The 16,861-nt window shown below is 39.1% G+C and overlaps 2 protein-coding genes and 1 long non-coding RNA gene across 6 annotated transcripts; 1 reads left to right on the top strand and 2 right to left on the bottom strand.

Moving 5' to 3' along the window:
- Positions 1-106: 106 nt before the first annotated feature.
- Positions 107-3,521, bottom strand: LOC139189599 (protein LHCP TRANSLOCATION DEFECT-like). The gene is made up of 2 exons (XM_070808608.1): positions 3,131-3,521; positions 107-491 (listed from the first exon to the last, which is right to left on the bottom strand). The coding sequence occupies exons 1-2, from the start codon at positions 3,389-3,391 to the stop codon at positions 234-236; spliced, it is 519 nt and encodes a 172-aa protein (XP_070664709.1). The 5' UTR covers positions 3,392-3,521; the 3' UTR covers positions 107-233.
- Positions 3,522-5,470: 1,949 nt separating this feature from the next.
- Positions 5,471-7,975, top strand: LOC139189598 (uncharacterized). 2 transcript variants are annotated; one of them, XR_011573401.1, is made up of 3 exons: positions 5,471-5,890; positions 7,132-7,202; positions 7,365-7,975. It is a non-coding gene; the product is annotated as an uncharacterized lncRNA (long non-coding RNA). The 2 variants fall into 2 exon arrangements; XR_011573400.1 differs by lacking the exon at positions 7,365-7,975 and having other exon boundaries at positions 7,132-7,335.
- Positions 7,976-9,732: 1,757 nt separating this feature from the next.
- Positions 9,733-12,028, bottom strand: LOC103423000 (uncharacterized). 3 transcript variants are annotated; one of them, XR_003766931.2, is made up of 2 exons: positions 11,687-12,028; positions 9,733-11,101 (listed from the first exon to the last, which is right to left on the bottom strand). XR_003766931.2 is itself a non-coding variant. In XM_017328873.3 (2 exons), exon 2 carries the CDS (start codon positions 10,834-10,836, stop codon positions 10,336-10,338), a length of 501 nt encoding a protein of 166 aa, XP_017184362.2. In that variant the 5' UTR covers positions 10,837-10,976; positions 11,687-11,970; the 3' UTR covers positions 9,733-10,335. The 3 variants fall into 3 exon arrangements, 2 of the variants coding, with proteins under 2 accessions (XP_017184362.2, XP_008359288.2); XM_017328873.3 differs by having other exon boundaries at positions 9,733-10,976; positions 11,687-11,970; XM_008361066.4 differs by having other exon boundaries at positions 9,733-10,950; positions 11,687-11,968.
- Positions 12,029-16,861: the final 4,833 nt, after the last annotated feature.

Raw genomic sequence — 16,861 nt, 5'->3', positions numbered from 1 at the left:
TTTAGTTTAATTAATAATCCCTTAAAAAAATTATAAAAAAAAACCTTCGTTGTTCAAAGTAGATAGATACCTTGGAGCCTCAGGATCCGCAATGGCCAAAAACAAATAAATCAAAGCAAGGGATAAATTGACAAAGCGCCTAGCCATTGATGCTGTAAATCACCAACCGAAAATATTACACATTGTGAAACTCAAACCAAAGAAGGAAAAAGGAGCTAATGATATTATCCAAATCATGCTTTTTGAACTGAAAAACCAAGAATAAGGTCTTTGATTTCGTCACTCGCTGCCCTATCAAGGGCTGTTCGGCCATCGGAGTCTTCGACAGAGTAACTCGCCCCGGCTCTCAAAAGTTCTTCGATTTTCGGCTGGTCACCTTCGGAGGCAGCCATCAACAACAAAATGTCTACTGGGTGGATGTTTTGGCTTAAAAGAGCGTTCATCTTGTCATATGTACCTTCCACAGCAAGCATGCCCATGTAGTTGAAATACTGTCATCAAAAGGCATAACCATGAGTTCTCCATTGCGGTCGTGTTTGAAAAGTTTCGCTGTATGCAACAAAACTCATGTTTCGGTTGCACAAGTAATGTATAAACAATAAAACGGACCCTCTCTAACCAAAATACTAACGTGGTGCTGACCAAGAAATAAGGAATGTCCGCCTGTGAACGTACAATTAAACACACAACAACGAAAACATGACCGCAGTGAAAACTCACTGTCCTGCAATTTTCCTTCCTACAATGCAGTGCAACATGAGCACATACGCAAGGCAAAGCGTTATAACGTGTTGCCAACACTTGGCATGATGCACATATTGGAGCCTCCACTGTGTTACGGGTGTGATGCACATATCTGAGCCTCCACCGAATTTAAAGATCGCCTCGAATGCTATTGAGTTCATAAGATCAACTCAAAGTTTTAAGAGGCCTGAGCAAGTTTTTGTTTCCAGTATATGCCGGCAAAAGAGCGTTGCTGCACTGAGAATTGCTTGCGCTTATTCAAATTCCCATTGGGTGGACAACCAGAATTCAAAACTCAGCAAGAAATATAACTTGATGAGCATTTGCCAATGAGCACAAATATTAATCTAACGTTCATCCTTCCCTCTTGAATATTGGAACTAACACGGACCAATAAATTCAAGGGAGTTTTAAAAAGGCTTATTATATTAGCACCCTACACCTCTCTCTTAACAGCTAGGCCCTGATTAACAGCCCTAAGTGAAGGGACAATAACGGACTTTGCCCCATGAAGTAGTTTCTTTTCTTGCATTCCGAGTCAATTCTTTTAAAAATATAAAGTCTAGCTTATTATCCGAATTTTTATTCCTAAATCTGGAAGATATAATATCTAATGAACCTCACATACTTAATACACTCCACATTTGTATTTTCAATTAAAAATTATTTTAATACACCCCCCACCTACTTCCCTATAATACCCTAAAACCCCACATTTTCTACACATCCCACATTTCTCAAATCTTATAACACTCATTTCTAATTTTCAAGGACTGAATCTAAACATTTGACCGTTTAGTTTGCCGAATGATTTCAAATTGAATGATTTGAAAAATGTTTAGATTCATTTGAATGTCTTTCAATAATAATAATAATATTAATTTCAAAGATACCTTGTTGTTTCTATTTTCTTGTGCATATTTTGGTCGAACCAAGTCGACCTGCAAGAAAGCATCTTATGAATACCATTGACTCACTCTACAATCAATTCGGTGGCCATGGCTTTTGAATTATGAGATTCAAAAGTGCTAAGTCTTGAATTATGAGATTGACAAAAGATGCCTTCTAAAATTTTGATAAAAGATGCTAGTTGGGATTTAAAGCATATGTGGGTTTGTTTTCAATTCCACCATTAAAACCATATGCGTGTGTTTTTAATATTTGGTGGAAATTTTCGGTGTTTAATTTTTCATGTAATCTTTGTGATCCCTAAAAGATGAATACAAACATAGAAGCATAAATAACGCAGCAAAAGCAGGATTAAATAATTATCGATGTTGTCGAATCACCAAAACAATGAAAAATATGAAGTCTTACCTCATGTGAAGCTTCCTAAACATCAATTTTGTGTTCCATTCGTCAAAAATAATGTTTCTCAATCAACATGTTTAGTTTCATTGGTTAGGGTTTTGTTCAACAATGGAGGGTGTGAGAGGTTTTGATAGTTGAAGAAGATAAATAATACGTTAAAAGTGATATGGGATGTATTTAGAAATTTTTTATTTTTTTTTAAACCTAATAAGGTCAAAATTGTCATTGCATAGTAGGGTAAATAGGTCATTTAATATTAAATTTAAATGTGGGGTGCATTCAACATTTTGTGGGGTGCTAATATAAAAAATCTTTTAAAAAACATTCCCGGTACTATTCACTTTTAACGAAAAACCACATTTTTACCTTTAACTGACACTGTTCACTATACCTTTACAAAGGGTTTTCGTTAAAATATATTTTTTTTGGATTTTTCGTTAGTTTTCCTTAAATTCAATGATTTGCCTAAAATTCTCTCAACAAAACCGTTCTTACTTACTAAGACATGCATATGGTCCAATATCTTAGTGGACAGAGTGTTGGATTTCTATCTATGCATCCCGGTTCAAAACTCCCTATCTCCTAAATTAATGTAACTTTTCGAACCCTCCACCCTCTCGTTAATAATAGTAAAATGTAAAAAAAAAACCATAAAAAAGAAAAGAAAAAAAAATGAAACTTACCAAGATATGTGCTTTTGATGAATAAATTTCTCAATCTCATTTCTTCCTTTAACCCTCGTTGCTCTAGCTCTCTCCTCTATACTCTTTACACCATAAGATAATGTCTCCAAGAATATTATAAATAAAACCTTGTTTCAATCTTAATTTAGGTTTGCAAGTCGTGGATTGCCCCGGTGGATAGAGCCTCTTAAAAATACTGCGTCTCGAGTTCAAACCCTGCCCCTTCTACTCTTAGCCTAGTTTAGAGTACTAATACTGATATAAAAGCTTTCCACCTCATACATTAAATATCCAAACTAAGTTTATATGATTAATTAACATTATATCTGTTCAACAGAAAATTTAGATTTTTCTAGAGAGAGAGAGAGAGAGGAGGGAGAAAGTAAAAGAACCTGTTCAACGTCATCTTTATCATAATCATCACGGGATTGGCTTCCATAAATGCCAGCATCTTCAGCACCCACACCATTTTTACCAAATTTGAACCAGCACTTGGCTCTCGACCCGTTGGAGGCTCCGATAACAACCGGTCGGACCCACCCGAGCCTATTCCGGGTGCCCAGAAACCGGGTACTGAATTCGATTGGAGAATTGAAGGACTTGTCGGCGAAGCATAAGTGGGTAGCAGCGCTAGTAAATGGAATTGAAGCCATTTCTGTGTTTCTCTGGATGTTCTCAGTTGGGTCACTTCACTCCCTTCTATCCACTCATGTCTTCAAGTGGGGAATTATACATGCGCCTTCATCTTTCGCGGTTACCGTGGAAAAACGATCGGGTCCGTTCGTTTGCATTACTAATAGCCAATCTGTCCTAAATTTGTTGACTTTTGAGGCCCTAACCAAATTACATTGCAACCTCGTACTAAACATTTTAAGAGCAAGTCCACTCGTTTTAGAAGAGTAAAAACAAGAGAAAGACTGGGATTGTCCTTACTGTTTACTTTGTAGTTGAATTTGTGCAACTTCACCTGATTGGGATGGGAATGACAAGAGCAAGAGTGATCACTATTCACAATTTTTATATTTTAAAAAAAATAAAATGTGAACTTTCTAAGTTTTCTTTTTAAAATAAAACGATTGTTTGATTCCAATAAATGATTTCAAATACAAGGCAAAAACATAACATTACAACAAGCATTATTAGTTAAACCTAGGCGATAAAATTCAGTGTGGCTTGGTCCCCTTAAAGTGTCTGGAACTTCCTCTTCTTTGGCGAAAAACCTTTGTCTCATGATGCGATTTTTTTCATTTCTCAAAAAGCATTTTCAATTTGGCGTCGAGACATGACGTCCTGATCCTTGTTTTCGTGCCTTTCTTCCCTATTTAACTCCCTTTCTCGCATTTGCTTGATCTCACTCATTGTTTGTGGTAACAAAGGAATTTGGATAGTAGAAAACAAATATAGGAGATTGTAGTAAGAATAAATATTAAGGAAAACTAATGAAAATGGCTTGAAAACTTTGATTTTTAATGAAAATGACAAAATAAAGGGTAAAGTGAATAGTACCAGGATTGACTTTTTAGTGTAAAATTGTGGTTTTTCGTTAAAGTGAATAGTACTAGAAGTTTTTCGTTAAAGTTCTCTAAATATTTAGTTGTGGTGTGGGGAATGAAGAAGATGGTTGGGCATTTATAGAATTTTTTCAGTAATTTATTGAATTTGTTACTATTGAATAAATCTTGGCTGTTGATTTCCAAAAATTTTTGAAATAAAATTCGCCAGATTGTGCCACATGGCACAATATGAGATTTTTCAGATTTTTTTACTTTTGAAAATCCATCCAGATCAACGAACTGTTGGAAATCTAACAGTCCAGATCAATGGATCATTGGAAATCTAACGGCTGAAACGTTCGGAAAAATGAGTCATTTGGCTCTGGGTTGCACACATAGAGGGACCTCACTTTGCCACCATGTTAATGTTGCCACTACCAGCGAGCTCAAGGCCCGAAAATTCTTAGGCGGGCAATCTGACGGGGCTTCCTAGAGCCCACAAGTTGCCTACCAAATTTTGGGCATGTGGACCAATATTTTTTGGGGGCAAAAGCAATTTAACCTAATTGCCCTGGCATTTGGAGCACCAGTGGACATGCTCTAAAAGCAGTTCCACCGTTGCTAAGCCTCCCCCCCCCCGGGCTATTCATTGTTTAATCCACCCAGTGAACAGTAACTGCCCTTAATGAACAGTAACTGCCTTTTGCATCTCCACTCTACACTGAATAGCCCTGGCAATAGATAATAAAATATTAGTTTTTTTTTAAATAATACAAAATAATTTTATTTGTAATTTCGGATAGGATTTTTAATCAGTCTTTCTAACGACCCGTCCCCAAAAATTGTAGTCTTAATAATTTTTAAATGTGAATTTATGGAAATGCCCTTCGAGGCAAAGACGTTGACCATCTTGTCATGTCACATAAGGTTCGTTTTCTTAGCGTATCCTCGTAGTAATCGACGATACGGACGTGTAGGTGCAAACAGAACGCAATTTAGAGTTATAACGAATGAGTTATTAATGTTTAAAGTTGGGAGCATTTTAGTAAATTAATTAATATCAAGAAAGCTCCAGATTTTTGGAGCAAAATATGGAAAGCCATGTGGGTGGCCCAGATTAAAAGGAAGAAAAGATGGGCGGTAGAGATGAAAGATAAAGGAGAGAAATGAGGGGCAGGATGCCTATTTAGAAGAGGGTGACCAATGGGTGAGGAGAGAAAGGAGAGAAGGGGAGAAGGAGAGGAACCGGCCAGGTTCCTCTTGACCCGTACCCAACTCGGCTCCTCCACACCTTATGACACTTTTTCAGGCGATTTTTCCGACGAATCGCTGCCATCCATCACCTGGAAAACATTCCATTACCCTCCTCTTCCTTTTTCCACCTAAAATTATAATGAATTTGGTTGTATTTTGGGGAAAACATCCCGAGGGGAACCATGGGTGTCGTGAGGACCCTTGGCCGAGATCCACTAAACCTGAAACGTTTTCATTCAATTAACACCACAAAGTAGACTCTCCATGAACCCATAAACAAAGCTCAATCAACATTGGAGGCGTCGGAGCTTGTTTGGAGTTGAATCAAGAACACCCATTTCAAGGGTTTCCGGCAGATCGAAGTGGATTTCAGGTGTTTTCTGCCCAAATTAGACTTGGCCACAGGTATGAAAATTGTTCCCCTTACTGAGATCTACTTTTATGTAGCATTTGGTAAATTTTTAGAAATAGTTGATTTTTCCGGCGAGTCCGGGATGCCAACCGCCACCTGCGGCGACGCCTGCAGGAGCGCGTGGGCCGAGACGTCCCCTAACCTTCCTAGGCTAAAATTGAATACCCTGATTCTATTGGTGAAATCCGATTGACGAATTTCCATCGTTTGATGTAGTTCCATTAAGGTTCGCTTGATTATTATAGCAATCAATGATCCAACCGTTGGATCGTCACTAAACTTTGATATATTATAGTACATAATATTTAAGGATATTAGAAACTTACGGATCAGGAATCCGACCCACGGATCTTCCCGATAGGATATGTAAGTTATATGTTCTATTGATAAGAATTCTAAGGCATGATTTGATAATTGTTTTAGGCGCTGATCGTTCGTCATGCCTTGATGTTTGTGCTAGGGAGTTGTAGCGCAAACTCCAATGAGTGGGCTTTTGGTTTTCTATATATATGTATATATGTTTTCTATTTTCCCAAAAATTGTTTTAAATGGATTTGCATTTTTAAATACTATGTCAATTGCATTACATTTTAGTATATGCATTAGTATAGATATGCATATTATTTCATGATGCTGCCGACACCCAGGTAAGCTTCAGGTGAGTACATATTGATGATAGTGATCACACTCAGTATGGTTATGTTTAGATGCATTTAGTGCTCATTATCCTGCACCCCGGTGTTAATGCTCCGCCCGAGGCCAAGGTCAGCCTTCACGTGATCGTTCACCTCCCACACTGTACGCTCACCTTGACTCCAAGGCAGGTGCCAGCCTGTTATACAGACCACATTAGGTGGTTCCGACTCGTAGGTGACTTGCGATACTTCGCACAACCTTCACGTGATTGTAACGCGTATTTTTTTACACTCAGTTTGTCGTACATACCACATTAGGTGGTTTCGACTCATGTGCAGGAATTGGTTAATGAGCTATAGGTTCAGCCGTACAGATCACGTTAGGTGACTCTGGCTAGCATATCATTTTACATTGATTTATTTCACATGGCTTACTTATTTTATTGTTGAGGTACTTGACATGGTATATACTCGGTTTTCACTACTCTCGAGCATGATTTATATATACGTATGTATTATTATTTTTTGAGAAATTATACGGGTGTTTATTAAAAACTTTATTTTCAGGCCCACTCACCCTTATTTTTGTGCCCCTCTAGGTTTTAGCTGCTGAAAGTTCGTATCAACAAGGATTCTTGGCAAATCTCAGTATATGTGGCTACCTCTAAAGGTATGATTCTTACCCACACTACCGTACTTTACTTATGATCTGACGTCGCGTGTGAAATGGGTTCATTCCCACTCATAGTGCACTCCTGTCTTTAGGTACTTTAGGTGTAAATTTATTCATATTTTTCTCATCACTATACTTTATGGCATCATCACCTTCCAGGTGTCGGCCAGCACAGCTCGATTCGGAATCCTAATGGACATTTCAGATCGAGGTGTGTCAGTCTCGTTGTACCACTTTCTATTAAAAAATTAATTAATTAAATATTAGAAAAACAAAATACCAAAAAAAACCACCCACACCCAAATCCCTCCCCCCGGCAGAAACTTCCCATCAACCCATGTCCACTCCCTCCGCCCCAACGCACCCAAACCTTCCTTCACCACCCCACTGCCGCCTCTCTTCCTCCATCTTCACCATCCTACCCAGCTCAGCCTCCATCAACGGTCTCGATCTTCCTCGCTCCCTAACCAAACTCTCTATCTCTTTTTCTCTCTCCTCTTTCCCCCCAAAAACAAATCCCAAATCGTGCGATCTGGGCGCGCGAGTGGAATAAGGGGGATCGCGAGTGCGTGGGAGCGAAGGAGGTGTGGGGTGTGGCGGCAGCTGCGACAGAGGAGGGACTGGATCTCTCCCATTTGTCTGTGGGTGTATCATCAGCCTCGACGACGAACTCCGACGAGAGTCGTTGAGTTCGAAGCCTGCTGGGTTTTACATTTTTTTATTAATTTTTTACATTATTTATTAATTTTTTAAATTTTTTATTAATTTTATATTGTGGCTGACGTCGCCCTCACATGAGTGTGTTTTCATTTTCCGTCCCTCAAATAAGGTTATTTGACGTGTTCCTCAACCACTCCACATTCAAAGGGATTCCTAACATGAATTGCAGTATGTAATTGATTCAATTATGGAATCGTGAATAATCATCGGTTCGGTCGGTACATAATAATTTATACTTTTTTCTTCTATATGAAGAATGGCTAATGTATGACGAAGTCTTAACAAGAATTCAATCAATTTAACCCCATTATTTATAATTTTTTTTTTAAATTATAACTAACATAACATGAATAAATAAGCACAAATAAACAAGTCATTTTGAATCTCTATCTTCAAGTAACGTGATAGGATAAATACAACAATTTCACACTTCTTAGAGTACCAAGAACTCATAAGAAATCATTAAAAAGATTTAATTGACTGATTTTTTATTTTATTTTATCAACTTCAATCTATTTGGCATAGTGAACCTTATTGTTCTTATTAATATTTTATGTGATTTTTAACACCCCCGCCCCCTTCCCTCCTCTTCTCTTTTGGAGTCTAATTTAGAGAAAAAATAGATAGAGAATAGTAAGGAACAATTGATTTTGAACAACAGATGTCTTTCACATCCAACCAAAAATCCTATTATAACTTTTTAATGGCAGTTCCAAAAAAAAAAACGCACCTCTATTTAAAAAAAAAACGTATTTGTAAAAATATATGGAAATGGAAGGGATATAGGGTACCATTGAAAGCTTTTTCGTTAGCGAAATCTCTTTCTACCAAGAGTTCTAAAAGTTTTTTGTTTTTCTTTTTGTGTAACAAATAAATAATCTGAATCGTTTTAATAACCAATAAAGTGATATAATTTGTTTATAGTTTATGTATAAGATTTATAAGTTATAAAAAGATGAATCGTTCTAATAACTATTTCTTTTTCAGTTTCATGTTTTTGCTGTAGATAGAGGAATAGTATGTGAGAGCAACGATGGTAGAAGAAATGTGAAAATAATTCGTGTGAAAAAGACTCAAAACCGAAAACTGAAAACGAAGAAAAAGAAAGAAACAGAAACAGAAATTGTCGCAGCCAACTCATAGTGACCCATACCCCTCTGCTCATGACAGATTCTTAACTCTTCTGCAGAAAAATGGCTGAAAGTCTTGCCTTCCAGCCTTTCTCTTCAATTTCAAAACTTCAATTTCTCCACCTGCCCCCCTTAATTATATGTTCTCTACATACCAGAAACCAAACCATATTCTGATACTAATTTATTTTCATTTATTCTGACCAATCAGATTTAAAAAGAAATGGAGAGAATGAATCCCCCTTCTCAAATTAGGAGAAAGGGAAAATTCACATGGTGTGTGTTGAGAAATTCTATCACGCCTTTCCCATGACCTCTTCAAATGTGATGTAAATAGAAAAAGAAAAAGCGGGACTTCACCGGCATCCCCCACATGCCACATCTACCAAGCACTCAAGTTGCTTCACCAAAACTAACACCATCCTTTTATTTTCCCTTGCCATTCAAGACATGAAAAGAAATCAACTACTTACTTTTTTTCAATCGGCAACTATTGTCCGTGAGATTTGAACTCAGAGCCTCCTGCAAGGCGGAGACTGCATGCTGCTAGACCGGTCATGTGGGAATTTCACAACTTGCTTAAGGAGAAAATCGAGTAACCAACATCGTCCACAGGATCAGCCGGTCATAATAAATCCATGACATAATCCAAATGGTTAGAAAAGAGAGGGCACAAGTAAATGAATCTAATTTTTTATCTGCAAGCACATGAATGAGGTGACCATATCACCAACCAACCAACAAATGCTGTTCACTTTAGATAAAGGACATAAGGTAAAGAATCCTTGTTAAATACCAAAGGCAAAACACCAGATGTTCCAAAAGCAAAGCAATTTCCTCACCAGTACAGAATCCAAAGCCACCTCTCGTCATCTGCAAGCCACCCCTTCAACTCCAACAGAACCGAACATGTCTAAATCCGGCACTGTTGCCACCAGAGACGCTGCAAAGATGGCGGCATGTGCTCCTGCAGAAATAGGCACCAGAGGCACCGTTGGATCCCTCATAATGAGAGAAATCGAGCACTTCAGCCAACTCAAACTAAGCAACCGATGTAGCTTGAAAAAGGCTCATCCCCAACTCAAAGACATGGCTTCCTCTACTAGTCATTTGGGCCGGACTTTTGAATCAGTTATAAAAACACAAAAGAAGAAAAAGAGATGCAACGGGCTCCTACCAAGCATATGTTCTATGGTGGAAGTCTCAGAGAACAATCGACCAACTGGTATTTCTGCATATAGTTACAGGAATCTAAGATCCGATGGGAAGAAATTGCCAGGTTAGACAATGCTCTCAGATAGCTTTGAGAAACCCAGCTTCTTCAGTCGGTTTGTTATAGGGCCAGCCCATGCTCTATCCGAGCTCCCACATTTTATGTCCACAACTTCAACAATGTTAGTTCCTTTTTTACTAGTTTTCTGCCTACTAGGAGTTTTATCCAGACCAGGATGATCAGAGCTCAGCATCGGGATTTGACTAGTATTTTTAGTATGAGTTTTTGTTTTCTGGGAAACTTCAGGGTGTCTCGCATTAATGTCATTGCTGCTTCCACTGCTGCTAGCTTCATCGCATGACTTTCTTGGTTGTAGCCTTTTTGGAGTAGTAGCACCACAGAGAACAGAAACAGAAGCTGTTTGATGTTTATTTCTGGAAGATGCAGGCGTCGGAGATGCAACTTTGCTGGACTCTAATTCTCTTGTCATTAGGGAACTGACTGTCCCAGTGGTCCCGATCCTGATGGAGCCTCCACCACCCTTTATAGCTTCCAGCGTCTGAACCATGTTTCTTCTCGTCTTAATCAAAGGTTTGAGCAGACACCTTGTGACAGGGAATTTCTCAGCGAACAGATTCTTGTAGAGGGAGACGTTACAACCAACTCAGTTCAAGAGCCGTTCCTGCAACAGCATCAGCCAATGCGGTTCTGGATATGAATGGTGTATTTGAACAGTAATGTAGCTCTAAATTAGATTGCAAGTAGAGTTTCCCAACAAATTTACGGTCAATTTTTAGAAGTCGAAATCTGTGATATTTTAGAAACTCATTCAACTGCAAAATGACAATACATAAACCTCAATTTCAGTAGCATAAGTGGATAAGGCAGGGTACATAAACCTCATTTTCAGAAGCATGAGTGGATAAGGCAGGGTATTGAGTGGTACGAGTGAGATCACTACCTATGCATTTTCGAGTAATTCCAACCCGAAAAGTAGTTAAAATCTCGCCGTTAGTTGATCTCATACAGAAGGAAATCAACCAAGTTTTGGCAAAATCTGAAGATCTTCGAAATTGCAATTTTTTAAGTCACAAAACCCAAATTACAGATTATGCAGTAAATCTCACTTCCCTCAATTTCATTTATTTGCTCCAATTGCAATCAAGAAATCCAACACATCCTAAAAGATCAAGTAAGTCCTTAATTAGCATCAACAACGTGATATTAAGATCCATCAAAACCCCCATTAATTCAACTTAATGCAAAGATTAAGCATAAACAGTCAAATCTCACAAACTAATCCAAAAGGCATTGAGTAATGATCAAACATTAAGATCCACAATCAAGTACCCAAAGTGAAAACAATTATCAGATAATCAGATGATAAGAAATTAATAGCAATTAGGTTAAAAACTTACCCAGAATTAAGCAAGTGGAAATTGAGCTGACAGTGAATCCGGACCCAGCGAAGAATCAATCAATTGAGGTTATCGGTTATACCCATGTGAAAGAACCTTCTGAAAGCGAGAAATCAAAGAGTTTTATGAAGTTATGTTGAACACATGGATCATAACTCAACCTTTAAAAAAGGTACTGAATCCCACTTCAACGCATTTTTCCGTTCTTATTTGAACGAGCCAGACAGTCAACGCAAATCCAAACCAGTAGATCCCACACAAATAATTGGTATGAATACGGCCTTTTTCTTAATTTTTAATTCTTTCAATGGTGAATAGTTATGTTTACTCTCTTTTTTCTTAGGTTTTATTTTTATCGTAAATCATTTATGAATTTACACCGCAAACTATTTTTCTAACCAAAAAAAAAAAAACAATTAAACTAAAACAAAAACTAACAAAATTAAAACAAAAACTAATAGGTTGCTATCATCGAAACCCATTCTGCACTCTATATTTCATATTTTACGATGAGTACATAATAAAATTTTAAAGTATTAATGACGGTGACACCATTTAATTGAAAAGGGAAAGACTTCATTGTCTTAATCTGAGTGATTACTCAAAAACTTTTTTTACGAGTTAGACCATTTCTAAATAATATGTCAAATCTTAAGTGGAATGTTATGTAATTAAATTTGAAAATAGAAAAAAGCTTCAACATATATGTCAATCTTACATGGATTGACATATGAGCCCTTTGCTGTCAAATTTGACATATTAAAATTCCAGCAGATATGTCAATTCTTTAAATATTTTATTGTGTGAGTCATATTAATGCACCAATTATAAATCTTGAAAAAACATTTAGACTAAAAATGGGTCATACAAATTTCATTTATAACAAAAAAACATGTGAGTTGGAGAAAGCAAAAATTTGACATTGCTACATCAGCCATCAAATTAACATTTGTCATCTCCATTGAAGATGCTCTTATAATTTTTTATTTTTTTAATTATTAGTTCTACAAGTAGTTTTAAATTTTTGAAAAAAAAATTTGCTTTTTAGGGTTAATTCACGTGGTGTGATATGAGTTGGTTGGGAGAATCTATTCTTGTGCCACACTTCACACTAATAGAAAGTTTAATAAAGTTTTGACGGAAGCAACAAATAGACCACCACAATAGAAGCGATAAAGTTTTTCATCCGCTAATTATCCTATAAACCTTATCGTGACCTTCCACCATTTCTTGTACTCACGTTAGTACTATTGTATTTATTTATGTATTATTGTGTAATTTTCGTTTTGCATAGCAAGTATATTTTGATTAAATAAAATATTAAAATTAATGTTTTTTTTTTTTCTTTCTGAATTGTTCTCCAACAGGTGGAGTAGAAAGGGAAATTGCAGGTACTGGAGGAACAATAGTTGTCCTTGTCATCCTTTCCAACTTGCTCGCCATACTCTCTAAATAGTTGAAATACTTCTCCGCTGTAATTCCATTAGCTCACCTTAACTTGAACTTTTCAAAGCCCTCTCTCAGTTTAGCAACCAAGCTTTCAAGATGTACAACTTCACCTTCTTCATTCCTTGCTATAAAGAAGGAAGTAAGATTTCCCAAAACGTTGTCTCCCATGGGCGGAAGCAATATTCTCCGCAGGTTTATAGCTTGATTCCACGCGGATGGCCTTTCGGAACCCTTGTTTGATCTCGATGCTTGCATTTTGCATTTCCAACCGAGCGCTGACACAACTTCAGCTCTGGTAGGATTTGGCACCGCGGTACTGGCAGCCTAGAAACTTGAGAGAAGCAATCTTTGGAGCTATCAAACACTAATCTCCATTTTACAACATTAACAAAGACAAAATTTATTGGAGCTCGATCAACCGGTGAGTTGAGGAAATCAAGAGGTGGGAAACGTGACGCTGTAGCACCTATGTCGACAGTGACGACCATGGAGCCAAGGGCAATAGCAGCCCAGCGACGAATGAATTTACCGAGTGTGGATCCATCAGCGTCCTTACGTGAAATTGCTGATACCAATTGTGGAATATTCCATTTGGAAGCAATTTATTTTGCAGTTTGCAGCCTAATATCCGGCTGGTCCAAGATCTGATATGGGACAATCGACTTCGGCTTCAACAAATAAAGCCCCCTGGCTTCAACATACAGGAAATGTACATGAATTCACCGGCAAAGATGTAGAAGCGAGTGAGGGCTTCGGATAATGATGTCTTTAGAGCATCTCCAGTGAGGGTTTTATCCTCAATGAAGCTACTATATTTCAATTCATAGCGAGAAATTTCATCCCTGATGAGCTGAAAAACGAGGCTAAATCCACCACTAGGGCTAATAATTTCCTTTATTGGGTAGCATAAAATTGGGCTACATCTAGCCCCAAAAAACAGTGGATCCTACAAAAAGAATTCTAAAATGAGCAAAATTCTATCACTCTGTTTCCGCTTGCGAATACACTTACACTCTCATTTTAATCTTTTTTTAATTATTTTTCCTACTTATTTTTCTTACAATTTGGCTAATTAAGGATTGTTTTAAATTCCATAAGAATTAAAATTTCAAATTGATTTAACGTTCTTGGTGTCACGGGCCGCATGTTAAAAACAAAGAAAATGCCCAAGACATCATATATCTAAGCCCATGAAGCCATGTCTTCATGGAAGCTTCTGGAACGTCCCGGAGAAATCAAGAACGTGGCGGAGTATTCAAGATAATTTAGGGCATTCCGGAACATTCCACACAAGTGTACATATTTAAGCCTCACCTAGAATAATCTAGATTAGGCAAGTTGTATCTAGAATTATGCTAGATATTTTTTGGATGTAAGTAGGGGATTCTAGAACCCTCCATTGAGGAGGTGACTTAGGCCTATAAATAGGAGGTAAGGCCATTTGGCCAAACCATCCAAGAATTGCAAGCAATTGTAAAGTTCTCTTAACTTTCAATACAAAGCTTCCTTTCTCCCATCTTCTAAGTGATCTTAGCATTCTCCAAGTTATCTTAGCTTTCTTTGTGATTCGATCCGGGGAAGCGAGGCTTCGAAGGCTTACTTAGCTTGTTCGTCGAGGTATTCAAGTCTAAGTGTCGCACGGGCGGAAGGCTTAAAGAGTCATCCCGTGACAGCTGGTATCAGAGCCAAGCTCGTGAATCACTTGAAGGAAAGTAGGATATGGCAAGTGGAGAGATGGTGTCCGGAGTCTCCGATCTAAGGGAGCGTACTGCCGAGGTCCAAGACGTTGCCAAGAGCAAGCCAAAGTTAAAGGACTTGCAAGCATCGATGGAGACCATGGAAGAGCGACTCGAGAAGGTGGAACGAACCATACTCGAGTTCGATACTCGACTTGATGAGGATGTTGTCGACAAGGAGGAAATCCAAACCATGGTGGACAATGGTAAGGATGAATTGCGTGGCTTGGTGGAAGGGCTACGAGATGAGCTCCTTGGCGCTCTCAACACCATGGCAGACAAGATGCGGAGGGAAGTCCAGGTTCACCTTGACAACATAGAGGCAAGGCTTGTGGCGCTTCAAGAAGAGATAAAGGACACAAGGGAACTTAAGGGAGATGTGGCGTTTTGTAAAGAAGCAGTTGTGAAGCAATTCGTGCAAGGGCCGAGGGAAATCAAGGCGTTGGACTCCAAGGTAATCGACTCCTTTAAACCCAAATCCTATAATGGGAAGAGGGAAGCAAAGGAGCTCGACACATTCGTGTGGAACGTGGAGCGATACTTCAAGTACCTGAAGCTTGAAGATGACGAGTCCAAAATCTCGACGGCAACCATGTTCTTAGCCGACAATGCCCTTATGTGGTGGCGTCGTCGGAGCATGGAGATTGAGCAAGGTACGTTCTCCCTCACCACTTGGGATGAATTTAAGAAAGATCTTATGTTGCACTTCTATCCCCAAAATGCCAAGTATGAAGCCAAGGAGAAACTAAGGTGGCTCAAGCAAACGGGGAGCGTCAAAGACTATGTCAACGCCTTCGTGAGCTTGTTATTCGAGGTGCCTAACATGTTAGAGGAAGACAAGCTCATGTACTTCATGAGTGGACTGCAAAATTGGGCAAAACTCGAACTACAAAGGAGACACGTGCAAACATTGTCTGATGCCATTGCCGCTGCCGAATCCTTGATTGAGTTTAAATCAAGCCACCAAGGTGATTCCAAGTCCACGGGGAAGAGGGGTAACCATGAGAGAAGTGGGGGAGAACATAAACCGAAGGATAAGGCCGAGACAAGCAAACCGAAGGAGAAGAAAGCCGATAAGCATGACAAAGGCAAGGGTAAGTCTTGGCAACCCAACTGTTACCTATGCGACGGCCCTCACATGATGCGAGATTGCCCACAAAAGAAGGCCCTTAAGGCCATGGCCTTCAAGGAGGACAAGGCCGAGGAAAGTAATGATGCAACGATGGGATGCATCCGTCTACTGAATGCCATCCAGACAACCCTCCCACAACCTAAGGCTCAAGTTGGGGGAGGATCATTGTTCGTCGACGTCAAGACTGGTGACAAGACGACGCGTGTGTTGGTGGACACGGGAGCAACACACAACTTCATGACGTCGGAGGAAGCCACAAGGCTTGGCCTCCGAGTCACAAAGGAGCCTGGTAGCGTGAAGACGGTAAATTCCGCTGCCACCCCCATTGTTGGAGTTGCGCGCAATGTACAAGTAGGCATTGGCGCATGGAAGGGAAATATCGACTTCACCGTAGTCAAGATGGACGACTATGGCGTAGTCATTGGGTTAGAGTTCATGGACAAGGTACGAGCCTTTCCCATTCCCTTCTACAATATCTTCTGTATCCTAGCCGACGGAAGACAACCTTGCCTGGTGCCATTGGAAAGGCAAGCCAAGAAGTGTACCCAGCACTTGTCGGCAATTCAATTTGCCAAGTCTTGGAAGAAAGGCGAGGCCACATTTCTTGCAACCCTAATGTTGAATGAAGGGGAGGAGAAGCACGGGCCTTTGCCGAAACAAGTGGAAGACGTCCTTATGGAGTTTGCGGACGTGATGCCTAAGGAACTTCCAAAGAAGTTGCCACCAAGGAGAGAGGTCGACCATGCGATTGAGTTGGAGCCTGGTGCTAAGCCTCCCTCCAAATCACCTTATAGGATGTCGCCACCCGAGTTGGAGGAATTGAGGAAGCAACTCAACGAGCTACTTGATGCTGGCTAC

The sequence above is a fragment of the Malus domestica genome, chromosome 11 (genome assembly GCF_042453785.1).
Source record: "Malus domestica chromosome 11, GDT2T_hap1".
In the NCBI taxonomy this organism is placed as follows: Eukaryota; Viridiplantae; Streptophyta; class Magnoliopsida; order Rosales; family Rosaceae; genus Malus; species Malus domestica.
The sequence above is the reverse complement of the archived record's forward strand: the minus strand, read 5'-3'. Positions and strand labels throughout refer to the sequence as shown.